At 47.5% G+C, this 21,691-nt stretch overlaps 1 protein-coding gene across 1 annotated transcript in view; it reads left to right on the top strand.

Moving 5' to 3' along the window:
* The first annotated feature begins 1,010 nt into the window (after nt 1–1,010).
* Nucleotides 1,011–21,691, top strand: part of FOXO3 (forkhead box O3) — a 93,077-nt gene continuing 72,396 nt past the window's right edge. The window contains 1 exon segment of the mRNA XM_086631268.1: nt 1,011–1,595. Coding sequence (XP_086487394.1) covers nt 1,011–1,595 — 585 coding nt within the window.

Below are 21,691 nucleotides of genomic sequence, written 5' to 3'. Positions count from 1 at the left end.
GCGCTTTTTAAATGACTTGAGTGAAGAGGGGGGGGGAAACTGTCAAGATGGCAGCAGCAGGAGCAAGGAGGTTATGAATGTGGTGTTGATGCTGGAACAAAACCTATTCTCTTTGGCAGCCCTAGGGAGGGCTTAAAGCTTCTGGACCTGTTGGAAGACTGGCGATTTGATTTGTTCCCGTTGTGTTTGCTTTTTCCCTGCGAGAAGGAGGATTTATTATTTTTTAACCGACCAGCCCCTGGAGTGGCCTTTTCCCGCCCCCTGCTTCGTCGCCTGTGAGATTTTGGGGGGCTGCTTGCGTGTGGCTTGAGGGGCACCGCAAAGTGACAGGCTTACGCTAGTATGCAGTTGGATGTATGCTAAGACTTCGGCTCCCTTCAGGGCGTTTTGAAGAAGGAGAAAGTCTTCGGCGCAATCTGAAGGACCCCTCTCTCCCTGCCCTCTTGCCGAGGGAGGGGGCAAAGGACCACCCCCCAAAAAAGGGAAGACATCTGCGGAAGCGACGAGGAGGGAGCTCGGAGGCATCGGTGGCGGGGGAGGGGGGGGTCTTCTCCCGGCTGGATACAGCGCGGTTCCCGCTGGAGCTACTTCTGCATCCGCATGGAGTGAAACATAAACAAACGCACACGCACCGCAGGAGCGGTCGCCGCTCCGCCGGCGCGGAGGGCAGCGCCGCGGGCACCTCCGGCACCGCCCGGCCCCGCGCTGCCCGCCCTGCGCTGCCGCTCCGGCTCCTAATCTGATTTTTTTTTTTTTTTTTCCTCTTCCCTCCCCTTCCCCCCCCCCCCCATCCTTCCCGCTTCGGCGTGCGCATAGCCCGCGGGGAGCGGGGCTCGGGGTGCAGCGGAGAGCCTGCCAGCCCTTAGCGGAGAGCGGCATGCCCGCCCGGCGGTCCCCCGCCTGCTAGGCTCCCGTCGGCACCGAGGAGGCGGCGGAGGAGGAGCGGGGTCGGCGGACGCCCGCCCCGTCGCAGCTCCCCGCCGCCGCAGCCGCCCGCGGGGGAGGCCAAGATGGCAGAGGCGTCGCCCCCCGCCCCGCTCTCGCCCCTGGACGTGGAGCTGGACCCCGAGTTCGAGCCGCAGAGCCGCCCCCGATCCTGCACCTGGCCCCTGCAGAGGCCCGAGCTGCAGGCCAGCCCCGCCAAGCCCGCCGGCGAGCCGCCCGCCGACGCCGCCTCCATGATCCCCGAGGAGGAGGACGACGAGGAGGAGGGGGGCGGCTCGGCCATGGCCGTCGGCAGCGCGGCCCCCGCGGCCGGAGAAGCGGCGGCGGCGGCCACCGCCGTCCCGGAGGAGGCGGCGCGGCTGCTGGCCCCGCTGCCCGGAGGCGGCCCGGAGGGGCCGAGCCTCTCGCCGGGGGGAGCGGCGGCGGCGGGCGGCGGGGGGCTCAGCGGGGGCCCGGCGGCGGCGGCGCCGAGGAAGTGTTCGTCGCGGCGCAACGCGTGGGGCAACCTCTCCTACGCCGACCTCATCACCCGCGCCATCGAGAGCTCCCCGGAGAAGCGCCTCACCCTCTCCCAGATCTACGACTGGATGGTCCGCTGCGTGCCCTACTTCAAGGACAAGGGCGACAGCAACAGCTCGGCCGGCTGGAAGGTGAGGCGGGGTCCCGGGGCCGCGGCAGACCCACCGCGCCGCCCCGACGGGTGGGCTGCCCGAGGGGGATGCGGCCGCTGAGGGGGGTGCCGGCAGCTTGCCCCGACGGCAGCCGGCCGGGCGCTGCTGCTGGCCGTGCTGTCGCCTTTGCTTGTTTTTATTTTGTTTTTTTTTTTTTTTTTTTAACGGGAGGGGGTAAGAAAAGTTTTGGCTCTTTCCTGTTGCTGTGTACAAGCAGTGAGGACTCCTAACTCTGGAAGCGGGGGAGACGCTGGAGTGGAGCCTGACTTCTCTGATGCACAAGCACATAAGCAGGGGGAAAAAAACGAAGAGAGGAAAAAAGGAAAAAACCATTTTTAAGGGTGGGGTTTTGTCTTGCTTTTTAAGTTATAGGTACCTTTGGTGTAACCCATGCTGGATATAAGCAGAGTTGCTTTTATGCAGAGGTCATCTGAGTTTCAAAGCTCAAATACAGAACGACTCTATTATTTTCATCAGGAAAAACCCCAGTGGTTTCCCACACGTTCCTCAAAGGCAATAGAGGGAAATTTAGGTCTTGACATTTCTTCATAAAGTTAATCAAAGCGTGGGGTTATTGGCTGCTCAGCCACGGGAACGCTTGGTTTGCGTTTCCTGCGGTGCCAGTGTACGAGGGCACCGTCTATTGATAATTCCCTTATATCCAAGCATTTTCAGTCCAGCATTGAGACAGTTAGCAGCTAAGATTACTACCGTTTTAATAAGCGAGAAAAAAAAATAATCTGGTTTTGTGGCTTGTTTACTTAGTGTGTGCAGAAGCATGTTGCAGGCAGGCAGGATTTTGCTCTCCAAGACGGAGTCTAACAAGGCCTACCAGGAGCCGGTGCTCTACGTAAAGCACATTTGAAGTGATTTCCACTACTGCTTTTTTTCTCCTCGTTTTCCGTGTCCATCCATTAGCATCTGTCGGACACCAGAGTGTCACGTTCTTGCAGCTATAGAGAGACGCAGATGCTGCTTGATGCCGATAGTGTTTGCGGAGGGAAATCCCGGTACGGTTCAGTTGCTGCCGAGGGCCCGTACTGGCAGCATCCGAGACAGAGTTTTTGAATGGATGGCTGAAGGCGAATTTGCCGGGAAGTTTTATTGTCTTGCAGCGGAATTAAATTTCCTCTTTAAATCTCTCCAGCTTTGGATCAGGGGATAACTTACCGTATACAAATCAGTCAGAAATACTGTATGGATGAAACGTTTCTGGCAGGTTTTTTTGTATTAGCAGCCCTGTCTGATGTTGTGGTTGGTGCCTGAGTAGGACTTGCTGCTAGGAACTGAAGTGCAGCTGTATGATTTTTACCTTCCAAGTGGAGCACTGTAGAGGAAGGTTTTCACTGACAGGCTTGTCTCGGGCTGGGGAAAATACAAACACGAAGTTTATCAGTGGTGTAACTAATTCAAGACAAGGCTTTTAAAACCACAGATCCTTTTCACAGCTTTCACGTCTGTATTAGGTGTTGAATTTTGATCTGACTTTACAAGTGCGACACGGAGCGTGATAAAGGGTTACGTCTTCGATGACAGCCCGTGCCTTCGTAAGTTGTTTGGTTTCACGCAGAAGCAGTGGCTTTAGATGTCAGCTGCTATGACAAATCCAGCCTTTTTATCTGATACTTTGAATTTTCAGTAAATTCTCGATACCCGATTCAAAGGAAGTCTTAGTGAACAATGGGGCTGATACTGTTTCGGCTGAATTTGGTGGCAAAACTCCCATTCTCTTCAGCCGAGGCAGGATCCGGGCCATAACGCAAAGTGCTTACATTGATTAGTATGCTTAATACAGTCACGATTTTTCTGACAATTTATACTGTTAATTTGATATTGATTCCTTTGCTGAGTAGCATTAACTGGTACTTGGAGCTAATTAAAATGTTAAAAACTTGGATCCCTTGAGATTCCTCTGGTATAATTTAGTTCAGAAGTTTCTCACAAGCCTTTAAGATGACCTTTCTCAGGAGGTGCAAGCGCACTAGTAGCAGAAAATTCTTCCTCTTTAATGCCTGTGAGCTGTCTCTGGACGTTAGGGTAAGGCCTTCGATCACGTTCGTGGTGGGTGCAGTTGTGTGTGGGTGGTAGGGGCATACTGAGAGAGGCAAAGGAGAGGTCAGGAGCTAATAATTTGCCAGGCATCCAAAACTGCAAAATTTAATTCCTTAGCAGGGCTAGAGTTTCTTTTAATGTATGCATATACATTCTGAAGAGGACTATTTCAGAAGAGGACTGTTTCAGTTTCTTTGCTGGAACGTAAATTAGTTTGTGCAGAGGCAACACTTAAATAGAGACTCCATCTTAGTTTCCTGATGCTAAAACACATTATATGTTATTATCATCTTTGTTTCCCTCACAGGTAATGAATACAACTCTTCAGGAACTAATGTCAGCTTTTCACATCAGACTTTTTGAGATTGCTAGCTACACTGAGATTTTCAATGAATAGAAGATACTTCTGTATCAGAAGGCTTTTATCTTAATTTAGAATATTTTTACACTGTTAAGTTTTTCTTTGAAGACAGCAAGAACGTTTAACGATATTCTGCTTGGGCGCTGAGTGGAGAAATTGTCATTTTAAACAAAGGGAAGGAGATAACTTGGTTTTATTATCTTATGTATTATTATATATGAAATATTAATACCGTTTGCAGTGAGATGTGCCGAATACCCTAATCCGTAAACGTAACTGGGATTATACTCCTCAAAACAATTATTTTAAGAGCTATAAATTAAAGTTACAACTATCACTTTTTTTTTTTTTTAAATCTTTTTTTTTTTTGGCCTAGGGTATTAAAGCAGAAGTGAATATTTCAGATGTGGTCAGGAAGGCGTATATTACGCTTCCGCTAACTCAGATAAGGTTTGCCCAATACACCCCCCTCAACAATCTTCTTTGCTTCTCCCTGCCCCTGGCCCCGGTGGGACGTTAGCTAACCTAATAGTGCCTGACCGCTAACTAGGGCAGTAGCATACGGTGCGTGGCCGCAGAGCCGGCACGCTGCGGACACCGTCGTATGCCACGGGCAGCCCGGTTCGATACAACCCCGTACACTTCCAAATCACTGGGCAGGGTTTGGGCGCGTGCTTCGGTATCTGCTTACTGTCTTGAATACTTGTGGAGGGTGGGTATTTATATTTATCATCACTGGAAGGGGGAGAAGGTCTGAGGGTGAGCTGGTTTCAGCCTTGTGAAACGCACTGTGCCAGGCGGCTGTTGCAGGCGCTTCCACAGAGCTCCTCGATGACCAGATCTACCTGTCTTTCCAAATTCGAGCGTCTGTTACCCTGTCGATGTCCTGCAGTCACAAAGCTAGTGTGCTGACTTAAAAACCAAATTTTTTTCCCCCAGATATTCAGAATGCAGTAACTCGCTTCAGTCAATAGTCTTGAAAGAGGAAACTGAAACACTTTGTGTCCGGGTATGTAGTAGAGGTGCTTGGTTTCACTGTAGCTTAAGTACTTCCATATCTCTTCCTATAATGTTATTTTGTAATTTCTTGCAGCACTATCTTGTGAAACAGTCTTTTCTACATGAACAGTACACTAGGGGGACTATTTTCCTCTTTGCTGAGCGGTATGGCAAGACTACGGATCTGGTCCTTTATACACAGTCACCAGCAATTCCCAAATTTAAATGCAGCTGATTTGCTTTGATTTGTTTTCTGTATCAGATGCCTATTTGCTTTACACCTGTTGCATTCATCCCCCTCGTGAAAGATAAATACTATCTGCTGGGATATTTACCCTGAAGGGGACATTTTTGTAAACTTTGTAGGTGGACATTTCATCATTCCTTACCGTGTTTTATTGACCGATACGTACCGAAGGGCTGCAGTCCCTTCAGCGTAGCAAATGCACGAGTCTCTTCTCTAATTATTGAGACTTGAAGAGGCTTGAGAAACTTGCCAGCGATGTAGACAGATGTCTAAATCTGCTAGCCAGATGCTGATACGCAAGATGTGTCGGACTTTTTTTTGTCATCTTTTTTGCAAAGGATGTGGGAAGGAAGCAACACCACTCTCTGTTCTTCTTATTTCTCCTTCCTCGGAGTGGCACACAGCCTCTTTATCAGGAGCGAAGAGCTTGCATCAGTTTCATTTTTTTCGCTGCAGTCTATTTTTTTCTTTTTTGTTTTTTTTTTCTTTTTTTCTTTTTTTTTTTTTTTAAGACTATGTTTCCCAGTTAACTGCTAGCACAAGTGTTTTTTTTCCAGCCTTCTATTATATTCTTACTTTTTTTTTTTTTTAATTTTGAGCTGCTGCATTCATCTGTACAGGAGGGTTTGGGTTATAGACTGTCGCCTGATTATTTTAAGTTTTCATCTACTGAAGTGAGCACGGGTTTAGGTACGTGAATGGATTCTTGGGGCTTCTCTGGGATTACTTGTGTGCTTAAACTTACCGCTTAAGCACCTTACCTGATCAAAGCCTTACTGTGTTGCGCTTTAACAAAATACTCAGTAACATTTGTAAGTGAATTTTGTGCTGAGCAACACGGAGAGATGTGCGGTTCTAGCCCTAAAGTCGAAACCACTAGATAACAAGCTTCTTGCATCAAAGGGGAGTATATGTTAGTATCAAAGTAACAAATGACTTTTTAACTTTTCAGTAGATACCATATGTAGGTATTAGTGTGCATTATTATTTTATACCTGTAACGCACATCAAAGATCTCACTTTGCCCCAGCTCATGCAGGCAGGTGACAGCTATTAGAGGAGAGAGAAACACACTGAGTAGCTCTGCCAGAATCATTGGCATTGTTTGATCCACAGTGTGACAGTGAGGAGCATCTCTGCTGAAGGACCTGTTAAATGCAGATACAAACACATCGCCTTGGTCAGTGTCATCAGCCGCAGAGGGTCACAGGCTCTGATAAACTTAACTTTTCATGTGAACAGGAAACCTCCAGTGAATGGTGCAGGATAGTATCGCTCTCCGGTAGACCTGTGTGATAAATACTGCAATCAATGTTCCTCGGTTCTTTAGAGACAGCAGGTTACCTAAAACAGTCATGCGACATCGGAGTTGTCTGTAATAGGTTATTAGTGTCAATATTTGAGTGTATTTAAACTAGGAAGCTTGAGAGTCAGAGGTTGGCTCCTACACTTACCTGTGTGTTTGAAAGTGCACGGTTAATGCTAATAAAAATTAAATCACCTTAGTGGCTTTTATATCCACTATATTATATCAGCTTGAACAAACACCATTTAAGACTATCCAGCTGGGGAATCGAGGTGTCCTGCCCCGGGACGTCCTGCCTCTGCTTGGTTTCGTCCTGGTGAAGCGAGTGGTGCCTTACATGTGAGGCCATTTTGTATTCGGGTCATTCTGGTGGTGCTACACCACTTTGCTGTAATCCTGGGAGATTAGGGGAGGCTGGGCACGTGCTGGTGCATTTAGAAAGGCGAGCGATTAGGGTTAGCCCAGTGGTTTTGTGAAAGCTCTTTGTGCTGACGTGGACAAAGTAGAAACCCAGAGCCGGTGGCGTCCCTTGCAGAAGGCAGGCAGCCCTCCCACACCCCTCCATGGTGGCCAGGCTGTTTTCAGCTGACTTGCCCGGGGTGGATGGGGAGAACAAGCGTGAAATCACCCCAGAAAATTACAGTGGGTGTGCTGGATTCAAAGGGAGGCCGAAGGGATTGCCTTGGAGATAAGGGAAGACTGAGGATAAAGAGCCTGAGCATTTCTCTAGGTGGCAGCCTCCTAAAGGTGCCCTGCGAGATTTTGGCAGCCGGCTATTTTGCGTGGAAGTATGGAAAATCTTTTGTGAGGATTGTTTCTTATTTGCAATGCAATTACAGTGGGTCTTAGCGTGGTGGCGGCTTGCCAAGGGAGAAACGGAAAGTGTTTCCTAATGCGAGTTGTTACTTAGGCTGAAATCTCTGCCTTGTGTTCTTGTTTCTCTCCCACTTTTTAAAAAAGCTTTACTACTCTCTCTGTCACAGAAAACGTGCCCAAGGGCAGAGTTATAAAATGGCAGCGTTAGTTTCTTTTAAAGGCACGAGGCCCTCCGCGTTTCGAGGCAGAACCTCTCTGGAGGAGGGCGAGCTCTGACTGTCCTCCCGTCGCCGTTTCGTTACCCAGCACCACAAAAAACTGCCATTCTGGAGGAAAAGGGCCACTTCCACGCCAGGTCCCGAGGCAGGGAGTGCATCCAGGTCTTGCAGCAGGTAGCGAGCATCCCAGTTAAGGCCTGCCTGATAAAACAGGGTGCGGGGAGCTGCAGGTTTTTTTTTTTTTTCTGATGTGGCTTTTCTTAGGGTACGTGCGTAGCGCGGTTGTTCAGGGGCAAAATAAAGTGTTCAAGTAATGTGCACAGTCATTCAGTTTTCAGTAGTGCTGGCTCAGCACACCATGAGTTAAGTGAAGATTAAGCTTAACCTTTTATTTGCCTTTTTTTTTTATACTTCTACGAACTTAGACTGTTCTTTTCTGTTACAATTTCCTGAGCATTGCCACACACTAAGCTTGGAAAATGAGGTGTGTTTTGCCAATTTATGACCTGACATATGTTAATTAACATTAATTACCTGCTTGAATAGTCCATTTAGCACTTATTATTAAAAGTGGCTTGTCTACAGAAGGGGATTTTCCTTCAGAGTGAGATGTTTTGTTCTAACTTGCTTCAGACAAAGTCAGGATGGGGTATCCTGTGCTTCTCTTCACGGCTGTGCTGGTTTCCTGATGTTCCAGTTGTGTGTGACGGGATACCATTGCACCACTGACAGGTACTGAGTCCTTACCCCTGTGTATTTGACATTTATTTGACATCGACTTAGCTTTCCCAAGCAAACTAACCTGTTTCCAAGTGTGTTTTGCTAGTGATGGGTACAGCTCATGCTTCTCTGATTGAGGTAGCTGAAGAAGGAGCCCTGCTTCTCAGCTCGCCAGGAACTGCAGGGAGATCCAGAGGCCTGCAGTGATGTGGCTTCAGACCCTGTTTAGGGTGGAAGGGTAGGGAAAGCTCGGGTGGGCAAGGTGGGAGGGCTTGCGTAGGAGATGCTGGGGCGTACCGTGGTGCCCTGCAGGGAGGGCGTCTTCAGCTCTGCATGGCCCAGTGTGATGGACCTTGAGAGTCCTGCAGCTGTGTAGAGCAGGCCACCACTGGAGTGGAGCATGGTCTTTATCAACAGCGAGTTACGTCTTGCTGTATTAATTGGCTACATTATCTACAGTATCTCCTGGGCAATGTGTTCGGCAAGGGTCATTGGTCTAAAACCTACGAGATGAGGAGAGTAACAAGAAGAGAGTGCTCATTTAACTTCCAAATACCAATATTTAAAAAAATAATAATCCTCTTCCTCAATTCCCCACCCCCAATTCCTCATTCCTGTCTTGGGAGGCTCTGGGGACATTATGTCCTACTTCACCTTCTCCATCCTTCCCTTCATTACACCAGCCCTGGGCTGGGGTGGGGGGGAGGGTTGCATGGTGCATGGGATGCCTCCGTGGGAAGTGGAGGGCTGGCTCGTAACTGTGCAGGGCACGTTGCAGAGTACAGCTGCGTTTTAGTTGGGGATACAGCGTGAAGGTGACTGGCAAAGAGCAATGTCAGGGCAGTGGAAGGGATTGGGAACAAGCGAGTGATTGCATTAGTGCTCTGCCTCATCCCCGTGGTGAGATAGTGAGGGGGCTGCCTTCCAGGGGGGCTGAAGGAGGAGGGCATCGCTGCGTTGCCATTACTTTTTGCCAGAATAGTTCTTCCTGATGCTGCACCTGGCTGCAAGGTCCAGGAGGAGCCAGTCTTGCCCTGCAAAGCCAGAATCCTTTCTCTGGGCCACTCCCCTTGCACATTTGCTCAAGGACTGACCATGCTTTGCAGGGAGTTTGAGGCAGGTCAGGAGTTAACAGCGTTGGAGTCTTGTTAATAACTCTGCGTGTGTGTGTGTCTGTCCTACCTGGACTTTGCTTACTGGGGCAATTTTCTTTATCTGTACACTGGTACCTATTAAAAATAAAGGCTATTTAAATGCTTCTACTGATAAAAAAACACCTTTGTAAGATTTCACTGGCAGAGAAATGCCTTTCTGGGAATTTGTACTGGTAAAGAAATGCCTTGTGGAAATTAGCTCTTATAATGGACTTGTGCTAACGAATTGAATGGATTGCTTGCGAGATCACAACATGCTGTGTACTTAAGAGCTGAATTGTGAAATGCTGAGTTCTCACTTGAACACGTTTATTCGGGAAGGTGTTCTTTTGCTTTTCTTTGTTATTTTCCCCCTGTTGGTGAAGTTGCCGCTCACTATGCGTGAAGGGAGGTGCACGGGAGGCGTGTGCTGGGATGAGAGGGCAGAGGCGGCCCGCGGATCGTGGCCGAAGGCTGGAGGAAGGTCTGCTGGAAGTGAGGAGGACGGCGTGTGGCACTAACAGCTCGTTGTCAGAGCCTTTGCAGCTTGTGCCTCTGGGTCTCCCGGAGGGCGCTGCCTGCCAGTTTTGGGGGGCAGGCGACTGCCGGCAGTGGATGTGGGGCTCTGCCCGTGCAATCTCTAGCCACTGTACACGCGAGTGCTGCTGGTGGCACGGTGCGTTTCCAGGGGGTGAGTTACTGGGTCATGCCACCTCTGCATCTCTTCATCCGCTGCCCCTGCCAAGGCAACGGGCAGGTCTGCACTGACGTCTCCGTGCCGAAATCCTGCCGAGAGCTCTGGAACAAGGGCAGGAGGCAGGAGTTGTGCCAAACCTGCTGTTTTCCTCCTTCGACACCTGCCTCTGAGGCTGCCTTCACGCTTGGTGTCATGCTCTGGGACTGCCTGGGGCTGCTCATGGCCCAGCCCTCCACCTGGCAGTGCCTCCAGCCCAGCCTGCCTCCCCGTCCCTGGCTTTCCTAGATGTTCGGATCTCCCTAGTGAGCAGTGGAGGCCATGGGGACGCCCAGGATTGTGACCAGCGGGTGGGATGCAGTCCTAGGAAAAAAGTTTCCGGTAGGTTTGCTGGCTCCTGAGTCGCGTGAGCGGAAAAGGGCAGGTCCAGGCTGGATGCCAGCACTCAATCAAGGAGGTAACATCTGCTTATCCCAAGCCCAGGGGAGTGGGAGGCAGGAGATAAGTTGGAAGGCTGATGAGGTCTGCTGGGGGAGGACGGACAGATAGGGGAGCACCCAAACACACCGGCACGTGTCTGCCTGGGCTTTGCTCTGCCTCCCGGCTGCTGCAACTGCTCGGTCCGGAGTGATTTGCAGTGGGAACGAAAACTGGCTTGGGTGGACGCAGCCCAGTTTATGATAATGCAGCTGTCATGGGTAGATGAAGTAAAGAGACCAGGGTCCAACTCTTGTCCCTGCTAACGGCCATGTTAGGGCAGCGGAGGGGGCTCTCCTGCCGTGCCGCAGCAGCGTGCGTTTGCATTAATGTACGTAAGGCTCAAGTCAGCAGTGCTTAAAAGCCTGGTTGCGGCTGAGCCTGGACTCCCAGTGAGGACTGAGCAACACCAGGAAGGGTTAGTAACAGTGTTGCGCTTAAGTAAACAAAGCTTTGTTTAAAAATGTATTAATTACCTAATAATATTCTAATACAAACTACTCTACTAGTCTAGAGAGCCAGCACCTCTGACATTGAGGATGATTTGCTCTTATAACTTAGTGTTGGTACCACTTTGGTTTCCGCCTTTTTTTCCAAAATAGGATGAAGAAGAATAAATATCTTATTCTGAAGAAATCATTTTAGGACAGGACTTCCAGGGCCATATTTGTTTTATCTAGAATGTGATCTGAATTATCTTGAAATATATGCCAGCTATGTGTCAGCACTCTTGAAACCTGCTGTATTTGTTTTTTTTTTTTCTCTCCACACTCTCTCCAAGCAGCTATTTCAGCTTTCCGAAGACACGTTATGACCCAAGTTAGCCCTACTTTCTCACATGAAGTTTGCAGTGTAAACATACCTTAAAACGCAAGACTTAATCCAGATCAAAAGTTTCTGACTTTGCAGGTATTTGTGAAGTTAGGGAGTGAACTCCTATCTTGTGTAAATATATTTGCTAGTACTTCATGGAGTGTTTATCACTTTCTTGTATAAAGTTCTGGATAGGCTTAGTACATAAAATTTGGCATCTGATAAGTGAGAGCAGCACTCAACAAAGAATGTCTTTGTGTGAGACTCCCACATTATCACCTTTTTTGCTGATTGGTTTTGTACTGAGAGCAGTGATGTGGTTTCCTGAAAGCCTATAACCTACTGTTTGTTCTGCAAAACTGCTCTGGACCTTTACTAATTTTCAGAGAATGCTTGTTTCCAGGAATTCGTAGGAGAAGATGACGCCAGTCCAAGTCGTGTCCTGAGATGCTTGTAAGCTGAGAAGCAGAGAGCCGCTGTCCCTGTTTTTGTGCAACATGATCTGTTGTGTTTAAAAGTTTCGCTGTATGGGGGAACTCAAAACCATTTGTCTTGAGATGTCAGGTTTCAGAGTGAATGGTGCTTCTTTAAGTATTCATCAAGACCTGATATGGGAGGCTGCTGGTCCTACAATGCCTTTGTAGGAGAACGGCATTGACACCCAGAACGATGCTGCCACAGAGGAGCTGTAAAAACTCCGAAGCGTTTTGTGAGTTTGTGCAAGCAGCTTCTGCGTGTGCGTAGCCGGAGCTGTGTATATGGCCCAGATAAATGGGCCACATCTAAAATCTTTGATTTTCAAATGGAAATCGTGTCTGAGCTCTGCATGGATTGGGCCCGAGCTTTCCAGCCTAGTTTGTGTAGCAGCCAAAAGCTCCGAACCTAATATTGTTATTTTCATCATGATGTTGACAGTGTAATTCTCGCTTCCCGTAGCGTGTTGAGATTTATTTCTTGCCCCATTGCTCTTAACAGCCTGCCTCATGCACAGCAAAAATACTTCTGATTAAAATGTGCTAGAAGGTTTGCACACTTGGAGTAGGAGAGAAATCTCTTATGAAGAGGGTTTTTTTTTATCAGAAAGCTCTGGGGAAGGGAGTCGTGTGCTTAAGAAGTTATTTGAAAATCAATAGTGAGGCCATTTTACATAGAAAAAAAGAGGGAAAGTGTGTAGGCCATGAGGTAGTGGTGTTGCGGGCTGGGAGGAGGAAGGATTCTCTGAACTAGCAGTAGGGAGTAAATCAACCTGATGTATGTTCATAGACATCTGATGTCTGCGGGGCCTAGTGGAGTAGCTTGAAGCAGGTGGAAGAAGCATACTGTTTACCTAATTAGAAACATAAATAAAGTCTTTCCAACATTTTCTTCTAAATTAAAATACATTCGAAGCATATGTCAGACTTCTCACGTTCAGGAAAGATCTCTCAAACCTTGCCGTTCCCCAGGGAGGCTGTTTATAGCCCACCTTCTTCAGGGCTCCGTCAGGTAACAAGTCCTCCTTGTCGGTGAACTTAGTGGGATGTGCATTAGCAGTTGGAGATGTTGGAGTTCTTCCTAAGTGCATCTGTACTCCTCTTTAATAAGCGAGAAAGTCTGTTGTTCGAGGTGATAGACCAGGGAATTGGAAAAACCAAAGAAAATTGTCATAGTTGAGATCATTGAAGATGGGATTTCACCTCTGTGTATTCACTGAGAAGTCAGTGACGGTGAGGAGCAGGGCCTGGGCTGCTGCACAGTCAGAGCAGCTCCTTATCTCTAGTGTGTTTTAGACACTGAGGAGACAAAGATGATGCTAATTGCAAGAGAAACTACTTAACTGCTTTGTATTATGTTTGAAACGAATGGGGAATAACGCTGATTGAATGACCTATTTTGACTTTCTCTGTATAATATGTGTAATGTTTTAGTCTTTTTCTGGACAGTGAATTACAATTTTATCAAATCCTGCTGGAAATTAATATGTTGCTGGGCAAAGTATTTTATTCTTGCAGTTTTTTACTTCTTGCTGCTAGACTCGGTGGCAGGAGTTTTCTCTGTTGGCTGGAAAGGTCTTTTGCTATGCAACACAGTGACAGCCAGTTGTTTTTTTTTTTAATACAAAATAGGGACCTGTCAGGAAGAATATAAAATAGGGCACTGAAGGAGTCTAATTTAGAAGGAGAAGGGCATAAATCTCCACCTCTTTCTGATGACAGAAGGCCAAAGTACAGCAGAAACGTTTCCGTGCTTGTAAAATGCTGGTCCTGATACCAGAGAAGTTGTTCTGTTAAAGACACAGCTGTATCTAACCTCCTTACAAGTTTTTCGACGTTATTTTTGGTACATAACTGGACGTCACATAAGGAGATTCTTAGACGACGAAGCACCTCCATTAGGGTCCGCTCTGCTTATTATACCCTTACAGAAATTGTTTGCTGCTTTGGACTGGTGTCAGGCAGAATAATACTGAATAAGTCCCAGATGAATGTGGGTGGTGAAGGAGAAAATAACTTCAAATAAAGCGAGGTATTATCAACTGAGCAGCCAGTGTTGATCCTATGGTGCTGAAAAATGGAAGCAGGAAAAATAGTCTTTATTGTCCCCTTTTTTTTTTTTTTTTTAAGATGGAAAATCTTAGCTGAAAAATCTGTTCTGACCAGAGTTTGGTACCCTACTTAAACTCACAGCAACTTGGCATTGAAGCAGCAGCTCTGCAAAGTATTGAGAGGGAGAACAGAAATACAAACAGGCCTCCAAACTTGAGAGGATCCTCAGATTCTTTGTCCATTTAGGACAACGTGACCTGTAGCGTCACTTGCAGCTGCTGGATCCAAGAGTATAAATAGTGAAAAGAACACTGATTTGGCCAGGATAAAATGTTTGTTTGGGTTTTTCCAACAGCTGTGTCAGGACTTAACCCTGGCAAAAGCTCCTCACGTGTCATTTTTTATTCAGGCTCGTATTAAGCATGTGGAACGACAATGTTCTCTAATTCAAGAAAAAAACAAGGAAAAAAGTAGTAAATTGAGAAACAGTGTGGATTTTCTGTTCCCTCAGCCTGAAGGAAAAACAGTTTACTTGTAACAGTATGATAGCAGTTGTGTGAGAAGTTAATTATGGATTTCCTTCGATTGTAGTTGAATCATGACATCTTACTAAATTTATCCAGTCTTGAGTGCCTGGTTTCTGGTTTGACATTTTCATTGGGTGGTTGTTGTTTTGTTTTGTTTTTACAAAAAAACACTCTGGATGCACTGAGAGATGATAGTTTCTATATTTTCTGCAGGAAACTGTATCAGGTATCAAACCATCGATTCTTCCAGGTGGATACGGGTGTGTGGGGGCCAGCAGCTTTCTCCCTAGAAGCACTATGATAGAGCGGGTCGGTTCGAGCAATGCCAGTGATGGGTCTTTCCCGTTTTCCAGGAGCAGAGAGGGAGTAGGAAAGTTGGATTTCGCATGTCTTGACCATTAACTGCAGATCGCTGGAGTATCTTGGTGGGTAGTTCTCACTGTTCAGTGAAGTGCCGAGCAGAAGTACTAACTAACAGTGTACTACGTTTATATGAAAATCTACACTGAAAAAGTATTTCAGTATAAAAGCCAAGTGCTCAGGAAGTACGAAATGTCAGAAATAAAGTTGCCTCTAGCACTCGAAATTACTTCTCCTGCTGTCTGTGACATGGACGTTAGTAACGAGCTTACGCACTCTCTCCACCCCCAGTCTCCTTGTTGGGCTGGATGCTTCAAGGGATATTCAGGGTTTCGGCTTATCCTCCATGATGTCTGTGTGGGCCTTGTGCCATATTTGTTGCATTCAGCTCTGAGTAAAGAAATAGTCCCTTCCCAGTGTGCTTGTCTATGTCATTCGCTTCCTCAGTATCCATGGGCTTCCCTGACGGGCACTGTCCCAGCCTGGCATCCTCTACTCCCCTCCCCAAGCTCCTCAACTGTCACAGTCTGCTGTCCCAGCTTCCTTCCCTGTGATTTCCAGTCCTGCGCCATGCATCCCTTCTTCCTTTTCCTGTGATCTGCCACCCCTCTGCCCACCTCCTTTGGTTTCCACATCTGTTCTCATTGTCCAGCTTGCCTGTTCTATTTATTTATTTATTTATTTATTTATTTACTTACTTACTTACTTACTTACTTATTGTTCAGCTCCCCATTCCACATGTTTCGCCTGCCCCTGGATTCCCGATTTCCCGTGTCTTGCCTGTATCCCAGGCCACTTATCCTGTTTCTAATCCCAGTTTCAGTTCAAGTTTGCAAAGCTATTAGCAACGGGGAACAGGATTTTATAATAGGAAGTGTTGGACAATACGAGGTGTAGGTGGGGCTCGTGGTACCACCTATAATTTACAACATTGATTATTTTTTTAACTAATCCACCCTTAGGTAAGCAGGCCTGGTGCTGTCAGTGTGCAAAATCCTTAGTCATTTGGGAAGTCCTGTTCCCCCTGCTGATACTGTGTACAGAGGAATTGCTCATTTGGGTAAGAGATGGAGGATCCAGCCTTAGGGAGACTTCAGTCTCTGTTTTGGAGTGGCCTGAACTAGACAGCACACAGTGTCTGAGATTATACAGTTCATAGGACTACTGAGTTGTCCCTAAAATATTTAATGGTATATATAGCAATTGCTCTCATTTCCATGGTGAGGGGCTGTTCCTTTTTCCTCCTCTGTTGGTGAGAAGAGAGGAGACATACAAGTTCCTCACTGATAATATGTGAGACATGAAAGTATACAGTCCATAGGCACGCCATATTCTGCATCCCCTAGTAGATGCCCTCTGCCTTGGTGTAGTTAGACTAGACAGTATAAAGAGCCTTTTCGTACATAGCTCCCTGGTTTTCTTGTATCTTCTGCCTCTGCTGCTAACTTCATGCCTGGTCCTTAACGAGTCTGGTAAATGCCTCCACATCGAGGTGAGAAGCTGATCACAGGGTTTTTGTTATCAGATTTAGACTGAGAAACTCATAGTGAACTGTTGTTTAAAACTGCAAGGTGATGCCTTGGAGCGTGGGAGGATGGACACCTTTGCCGCTTTCAGTGGGTGCGACTTAGCTTCTGTCAGAGTCAGGAGGCAGCTTCCAATGGACTTGGTGCTAGATCAAGTCATTTAATGGTGTGATTAACCTTATATTGACCTTTTAAAGAGCTTATGCAGAGTTTGAAGTTTATGGGTCCCTTGTTCCTTCGTGATAAAGTTCAGAACTTTAATCGGGTAACAGGCTGGCCTCTCCTCTTTCCATCCCAATAAAGCGCGTGCAAACACGCGTTGCAACAAACAGCACAAAGGCAAATCTGGCATGCCCTGCTTCCTCTCCTGCAAAAGAAATCTGCGGTTTACTCTCCGCTGCCGCTCCCTAAGCCGTTGCGGCAGCTCGGTCGGCTGAGGGGTTCGCCAGTGGTGGCTGATGCCTTTCAGGCACAGCGCTTCGGTTTCCCAGGCTATTGATAACAGCTGTTTAGTCACAGCTCTCTGGGTCACGATGTGCGGGGATTTTCTGATGGTTGTGGTGACCTTGGGGGGGAATTAGACTGGATGTAATGTTTCCAAGAATTGGAGACGCCTGTGCCATTGAGCTGGTGCACGTTGCCGAATCAATTACTAGCATTGGCAGGATTTTGCTTTAGGGAAATCTCGCAGCTACATCACAGTCTTGTTATTAGTAGATTATTGCTAATTGGTTTTAATACAGAGCCAGATATTTGCAGGGAGGAGGAAACTTAAATAGTTGGTTTCTGTGGAGCGTTTTCCCTATACGCAGCACTGTTGCAGGGCATACCCTGGCACCATATCTCGCTTTTGGTTTTGGGAATTTTTTATCAGCTCCTGTGTGGAAATACACATTTGGTGTAGAATTGTCATCCTCAGGTGAGGAATTGCTGTGTGGTGCCCCGGCCTCCTCCAAAGCCGATGGTGACAACTGAAACTATCTGTGTGGGGATGCTGTAACTTTTTTGTAATGTGTTGAAGCATGATAAGGAGACTTGGCACCTTTGTTAACTTGGGCTTTTGCAGCATAGGCCCCCCCAGCAAGCTTTTGCAGAGGGGCTTCCCAGCGAACTCGTCAGTTTTTATGTGGAGGTCTCCGGTCTAAATCCAGGTCGCTGACCCCTCCTGCTCCCGTTGCAGTCAGGTGGAAAGGAGCAGTCACCATGCAATGTGCTCAAACACCTTTAATATATGACCTAACAGACTGTGAACTGAACTGGGACGCCCCTGTGCAAACGCAGCCCCCCTCTAATTCAGCCGGCCTGTTGTTTGCTGGGTTCGTTATTGACTGTCAAAGTGTTCCCTTTAATTCAAGTGCTGGTAGGGTTTTCCTCAAAATGCCTGTGTAGCGTTAAGCCAGTTAGGAGTTACAAATGTAAATATGTTGACACAAAAACGAGGAATGCATGAAAGCTGGCATTGCTTAAGCAGCCAAAAGCAGTGCGATTATATGCTAGAGGGACACTGAAAATGTAGGTTGCCGTAGCGTGCCTCCAGAAGTAAATCCCAACCAGAAGCGCTTGCAGTCCCTGCCTTCTTGTGCGCTCCCTGTCTGCTGCGGCAGCGTGGGGGAGAGGGCTCGGGAGTCCATGGGCATCCTCGTGGGGTTCTAAAGGAAAGTTTGAAATGCCGAAGAGAAGCGTCGACTGTATCATCTAAACAGGGCCTTGTTTCAGATTTTCCTGGGCAGTAGTAATATAGGTGGTGATCGGGGCACCCGTGACACTAGGGTTTCATAACTGAAAGTTAGGCATTTTTCGCAAGCTGTCACATTTCGGGTTGTGGGCACAGGCACACTCACACCCCTCGCACACCCCCCGCACGCCCCCCCCAGCACAGTGTTTACTTCCTCTGTAAGTTCTGGGACATTCAGTACTAAGGAGCATGATACGCTTGCATAAACACCCCAGCCAGAAATATCTCTCAAGCCTATCTTTCCTTTCCCGTCTTGGAAAGTGATTAATCGACTGCACACATTTTGTTCTTTGATTGCAGGGCATTATTCTGTAATCATTTACAGTTTTGCAGAGCCATAGCAAATGGAGTATTTCTGTCATGTAGCCGGCACTGTCGGCTGAAGCTTTAGCTGTGTAACATGGAGGGAGCACAACTGTGCAGCTCTGTGTTGTGTTAAAATTGTTTCCTTTTAGGTTGTGTGCTTCCCGTGCGTTAAAAAATCCCAATGTACATGTTTAAAGCGCAGGTAAGTGCCTGCGCAGCAATACTTGTTGGGGGCTGGTTTGTGAGTTTTAGCAGCGGTGTCGGTGCTGCAGCACGCTGGCTGCCAGCTGAGGCTTTCCTATGCGTTTGTGTAGGGCGGGGGAGTTTAAATAACTTTTGTTTCCCATGCTGTGCATCCTGCCTTGAAGCCTACACTGGTTAGAAATTGGCGACCTGTGTAGATACAAGAACCTGTATGGATCACCTAGTGTCTGAGGAAACGAGAAAAGTGAAGAGGTTGAAAGTGAATCAGAAAATCTTGTCCTGTCTGTTCTGCATCAAGGCTTTTCCATGTGCCCTTTGTGGGTTTTGTTTGTTTTCTATGTTTTCCAGTGTGTGAGGAAAGGAGCTAGGAGAGGTAACAACCTGGAGTTAACATGCCACAGGTTGAAATTAGGCTATCGAGCAGAGTTTTCTTCGATGCAAGTGTCCAAACTGTAAACCACCTCTTCTTTCAGTTAAAAGGTGTGAAGAGTAGGTAGAAAAAATTCAAAGAAAACCATATGACTTTGGGTTCTAACATGTAAGTAAGTTTATTTTTGCAATACATGTGCACATTTCTCTCCTATAATGAAAGAGGTTTTACTAGACCTGAAGTCAGTGTGTCTGGACCAGTCGCCTGCAATTGCTAAGCTCAGTCCCTGATAGCAGACAAGCAGTGAGCGTCTTGTTCCAAAGGGTGGGCAGAGATCTCGATGGGTAGTCCCACACACCATGTTGGACAAAACACTTTTCTGTCAACTTAAGACAAACCAAAGCCTTGTAGTTAAAATACAGAAGCCGCAACACTAGTGCGCTGCGTGCGAAGACCAGGGGAACCTGAGGATGTTGCAGGTGCAGACTGTCTGTTAAATGAGATGTCCAGAGGATCCCATGCCAGAAGTCAGTACAAAAAAAAAGTCTTCCAACAGCCTTCCCTGTCAGTCTGATCTTGAGGGCAGGGCAAGGCAAAGGAGGGGGGTTTCCTCTGACTATGAATCCAGCAGTTGCTTTAAATGGGCAGGTGTCAGAAAGGTAGGCTGCTCTGCCCTGGGGACCTGAGAGAGCCGGGTCAGGAGGAGCACCAGCCTCACATCTCCAACCATGGGCTTTGGAGTAGGGAGAACAGGCAGCACAGACAAGTAGTGACATGGTATTTTTCTTTTAACCCCTGATTTACTGACGTATAGCGGTATCCAGAGCACAAATTTCATCCATTTCATCCTAGAAGTGCAAATTTCTGTCAAGTCTTCATGCAAATTCCTTAATTATAAATAAAGGAGAACTTAAAAGCAAGGAGAAGGAAGACTAAGACTCTTGTGAAACAACAGCTATTTAGGAAAACTACCAAACTGTGTAAGGAAGCAACAGGTTCAGAGCGTATGTGTTGATGGAGGTATCCAACTTGCTTGGTTGGGCTCAACCGTAGGATTAAGGTAGGTGCCCTGTGGTGGTTGGAGGGGAACATGCCACTCGAGATTGTGAATTTGCACCATCCCCACTCCAGTGGGACAAGGCCCTGTTTAGATTGTGTTTGAGGAAGGGGCAGGAAGGGGCAAAAACACGTTTCTGTGGTTGTGAATTAGTGGCAATGGCAAGAATCTTAGCAATAGGCAACTTTTCTTAGCGTCTGAGAAAGACTAAAAGTACACACACCAGTGCTAGCCACTTCCCATGCTCCGCGTTCCACTGAAACCAAACAGAGCTGCTGCTGCTGGTCTCCCAATACGACTTCAGTCGTGCAGCTGATTTTAAGCTCTGGTAAATGAGCGGAAGCAACTCCTCGCAGGAGGTAGAGCAGAGCATGGTGCTGCCGAAATGCAGCCTTGCAGCACTGGTGCCCATGGTCGGGACCTGCTGGGGTGGATTGTGTCTCAACTTCAGGAACTGAATCATTCGTATCCATTGCCCTGCGGTGGGAGCTTCCTTCGCTGTGTTTGGACATGTGCCATGCGATCATGGAGTCTGGGTTCAGCTTCGCGCACCCTATATCTCTTATCGCCTCAAAATGGTTTGTAACAGTTGTGTTTGTTTTCCCTTAACAGCCAGAGACGAACCTCGTTAATCTCCGTTGTTTATGTCACTGTTCATACAGAGTACAACTGCCCACAGAGATTTCTGGGACATACTGGATTCAGTACAAAGGAGCTTAACGCTAAAAGTTGAGGCCCCATCCCATCAGGCAGAAAGGGGCCTTTGCCTCAGTGTGGGTTAATTATTATTTGTTAATAGCTGGCTGAGTAGGCACGATGATCATGGACAAGGCATGAGGCTGCTCAACTGTGTCCAGAGTAACATTTCTGAGAGGTAGGAGGGGGTTTTTCTTAGCCCTCCAGAAGTGTTGGAGCTAACGTCATGCTGAAGTTACGAATCATGCAAAAGCTTTGGGAGAAGAAGCTTTGGGCTTGAACGTATTCGATTATGGAAGAATACATGCACCGAGAGCAAGATCTGCTCGAGTGGAATGAGTACCTCTAAGGGAGGTGTTGGATAAGGACCAGGTGCTAGGAACATCCATCTGAACATCCCAACCGCTTGCTGGCTGAGTGCACTCGAGAGCTGCCGCTTGGAGCTCAGCTGAACACTTGATGTGGCTGGGGCGGTGGAGGTGTCTGTTCCTGTGCAAGGCCCCCTCTGCTCTGTCCCTGCGGTGTTCATACTTTGACCTCCACACTTGCCTTATGCAAAGGTGGATGGAAACAAGATGTCTTTGCGTGAGGAGGATCCTATGCCAAGGTGGACGGGTGAGTTTAGGAGGTGATGGTGTGGTTTTCAATGCAGAGGAGCCACTGGCTCCTTGTCATGCATCACGTCAGTGGAGAACCCCTGAACTGTGAAAGTGTCCTGGAAGAGTGGAAGAGCCTGTTAAATGGCACACAACCATTTTATCCTCTTCCAGCACAGCTAAAAAGCCTGTGTGGTGTTCTTCACCCAAGGAGTTTGCTTTTAGACAAGAGTAAGATCCACCACTGCTAAGTACAGCTGTTGTTTGGCTGGACAATTCTTGACCGTGATAGCTGCACTTGGGTCAGGTCTTTAGAGAGGACTTGTCCTATGCAAGC

Source organism: Tauraco erythrolophus, chromosome 2 (assembly GCF_009769465.1).
Source record: "Tauraco erythrolophus isolate bTauEry1 chromosome 2, bTauEry1.pri, whole genome shotgun sequence".
NCBI lineage: Eukaryota > Metazoa > Chordata > Aves > Musophagiformes > Musophagidae > Tauraco > Tauraco erythrolophus.
This window is presented reverse-complemented; position numbering and strand designations above follow the sequence as displayed.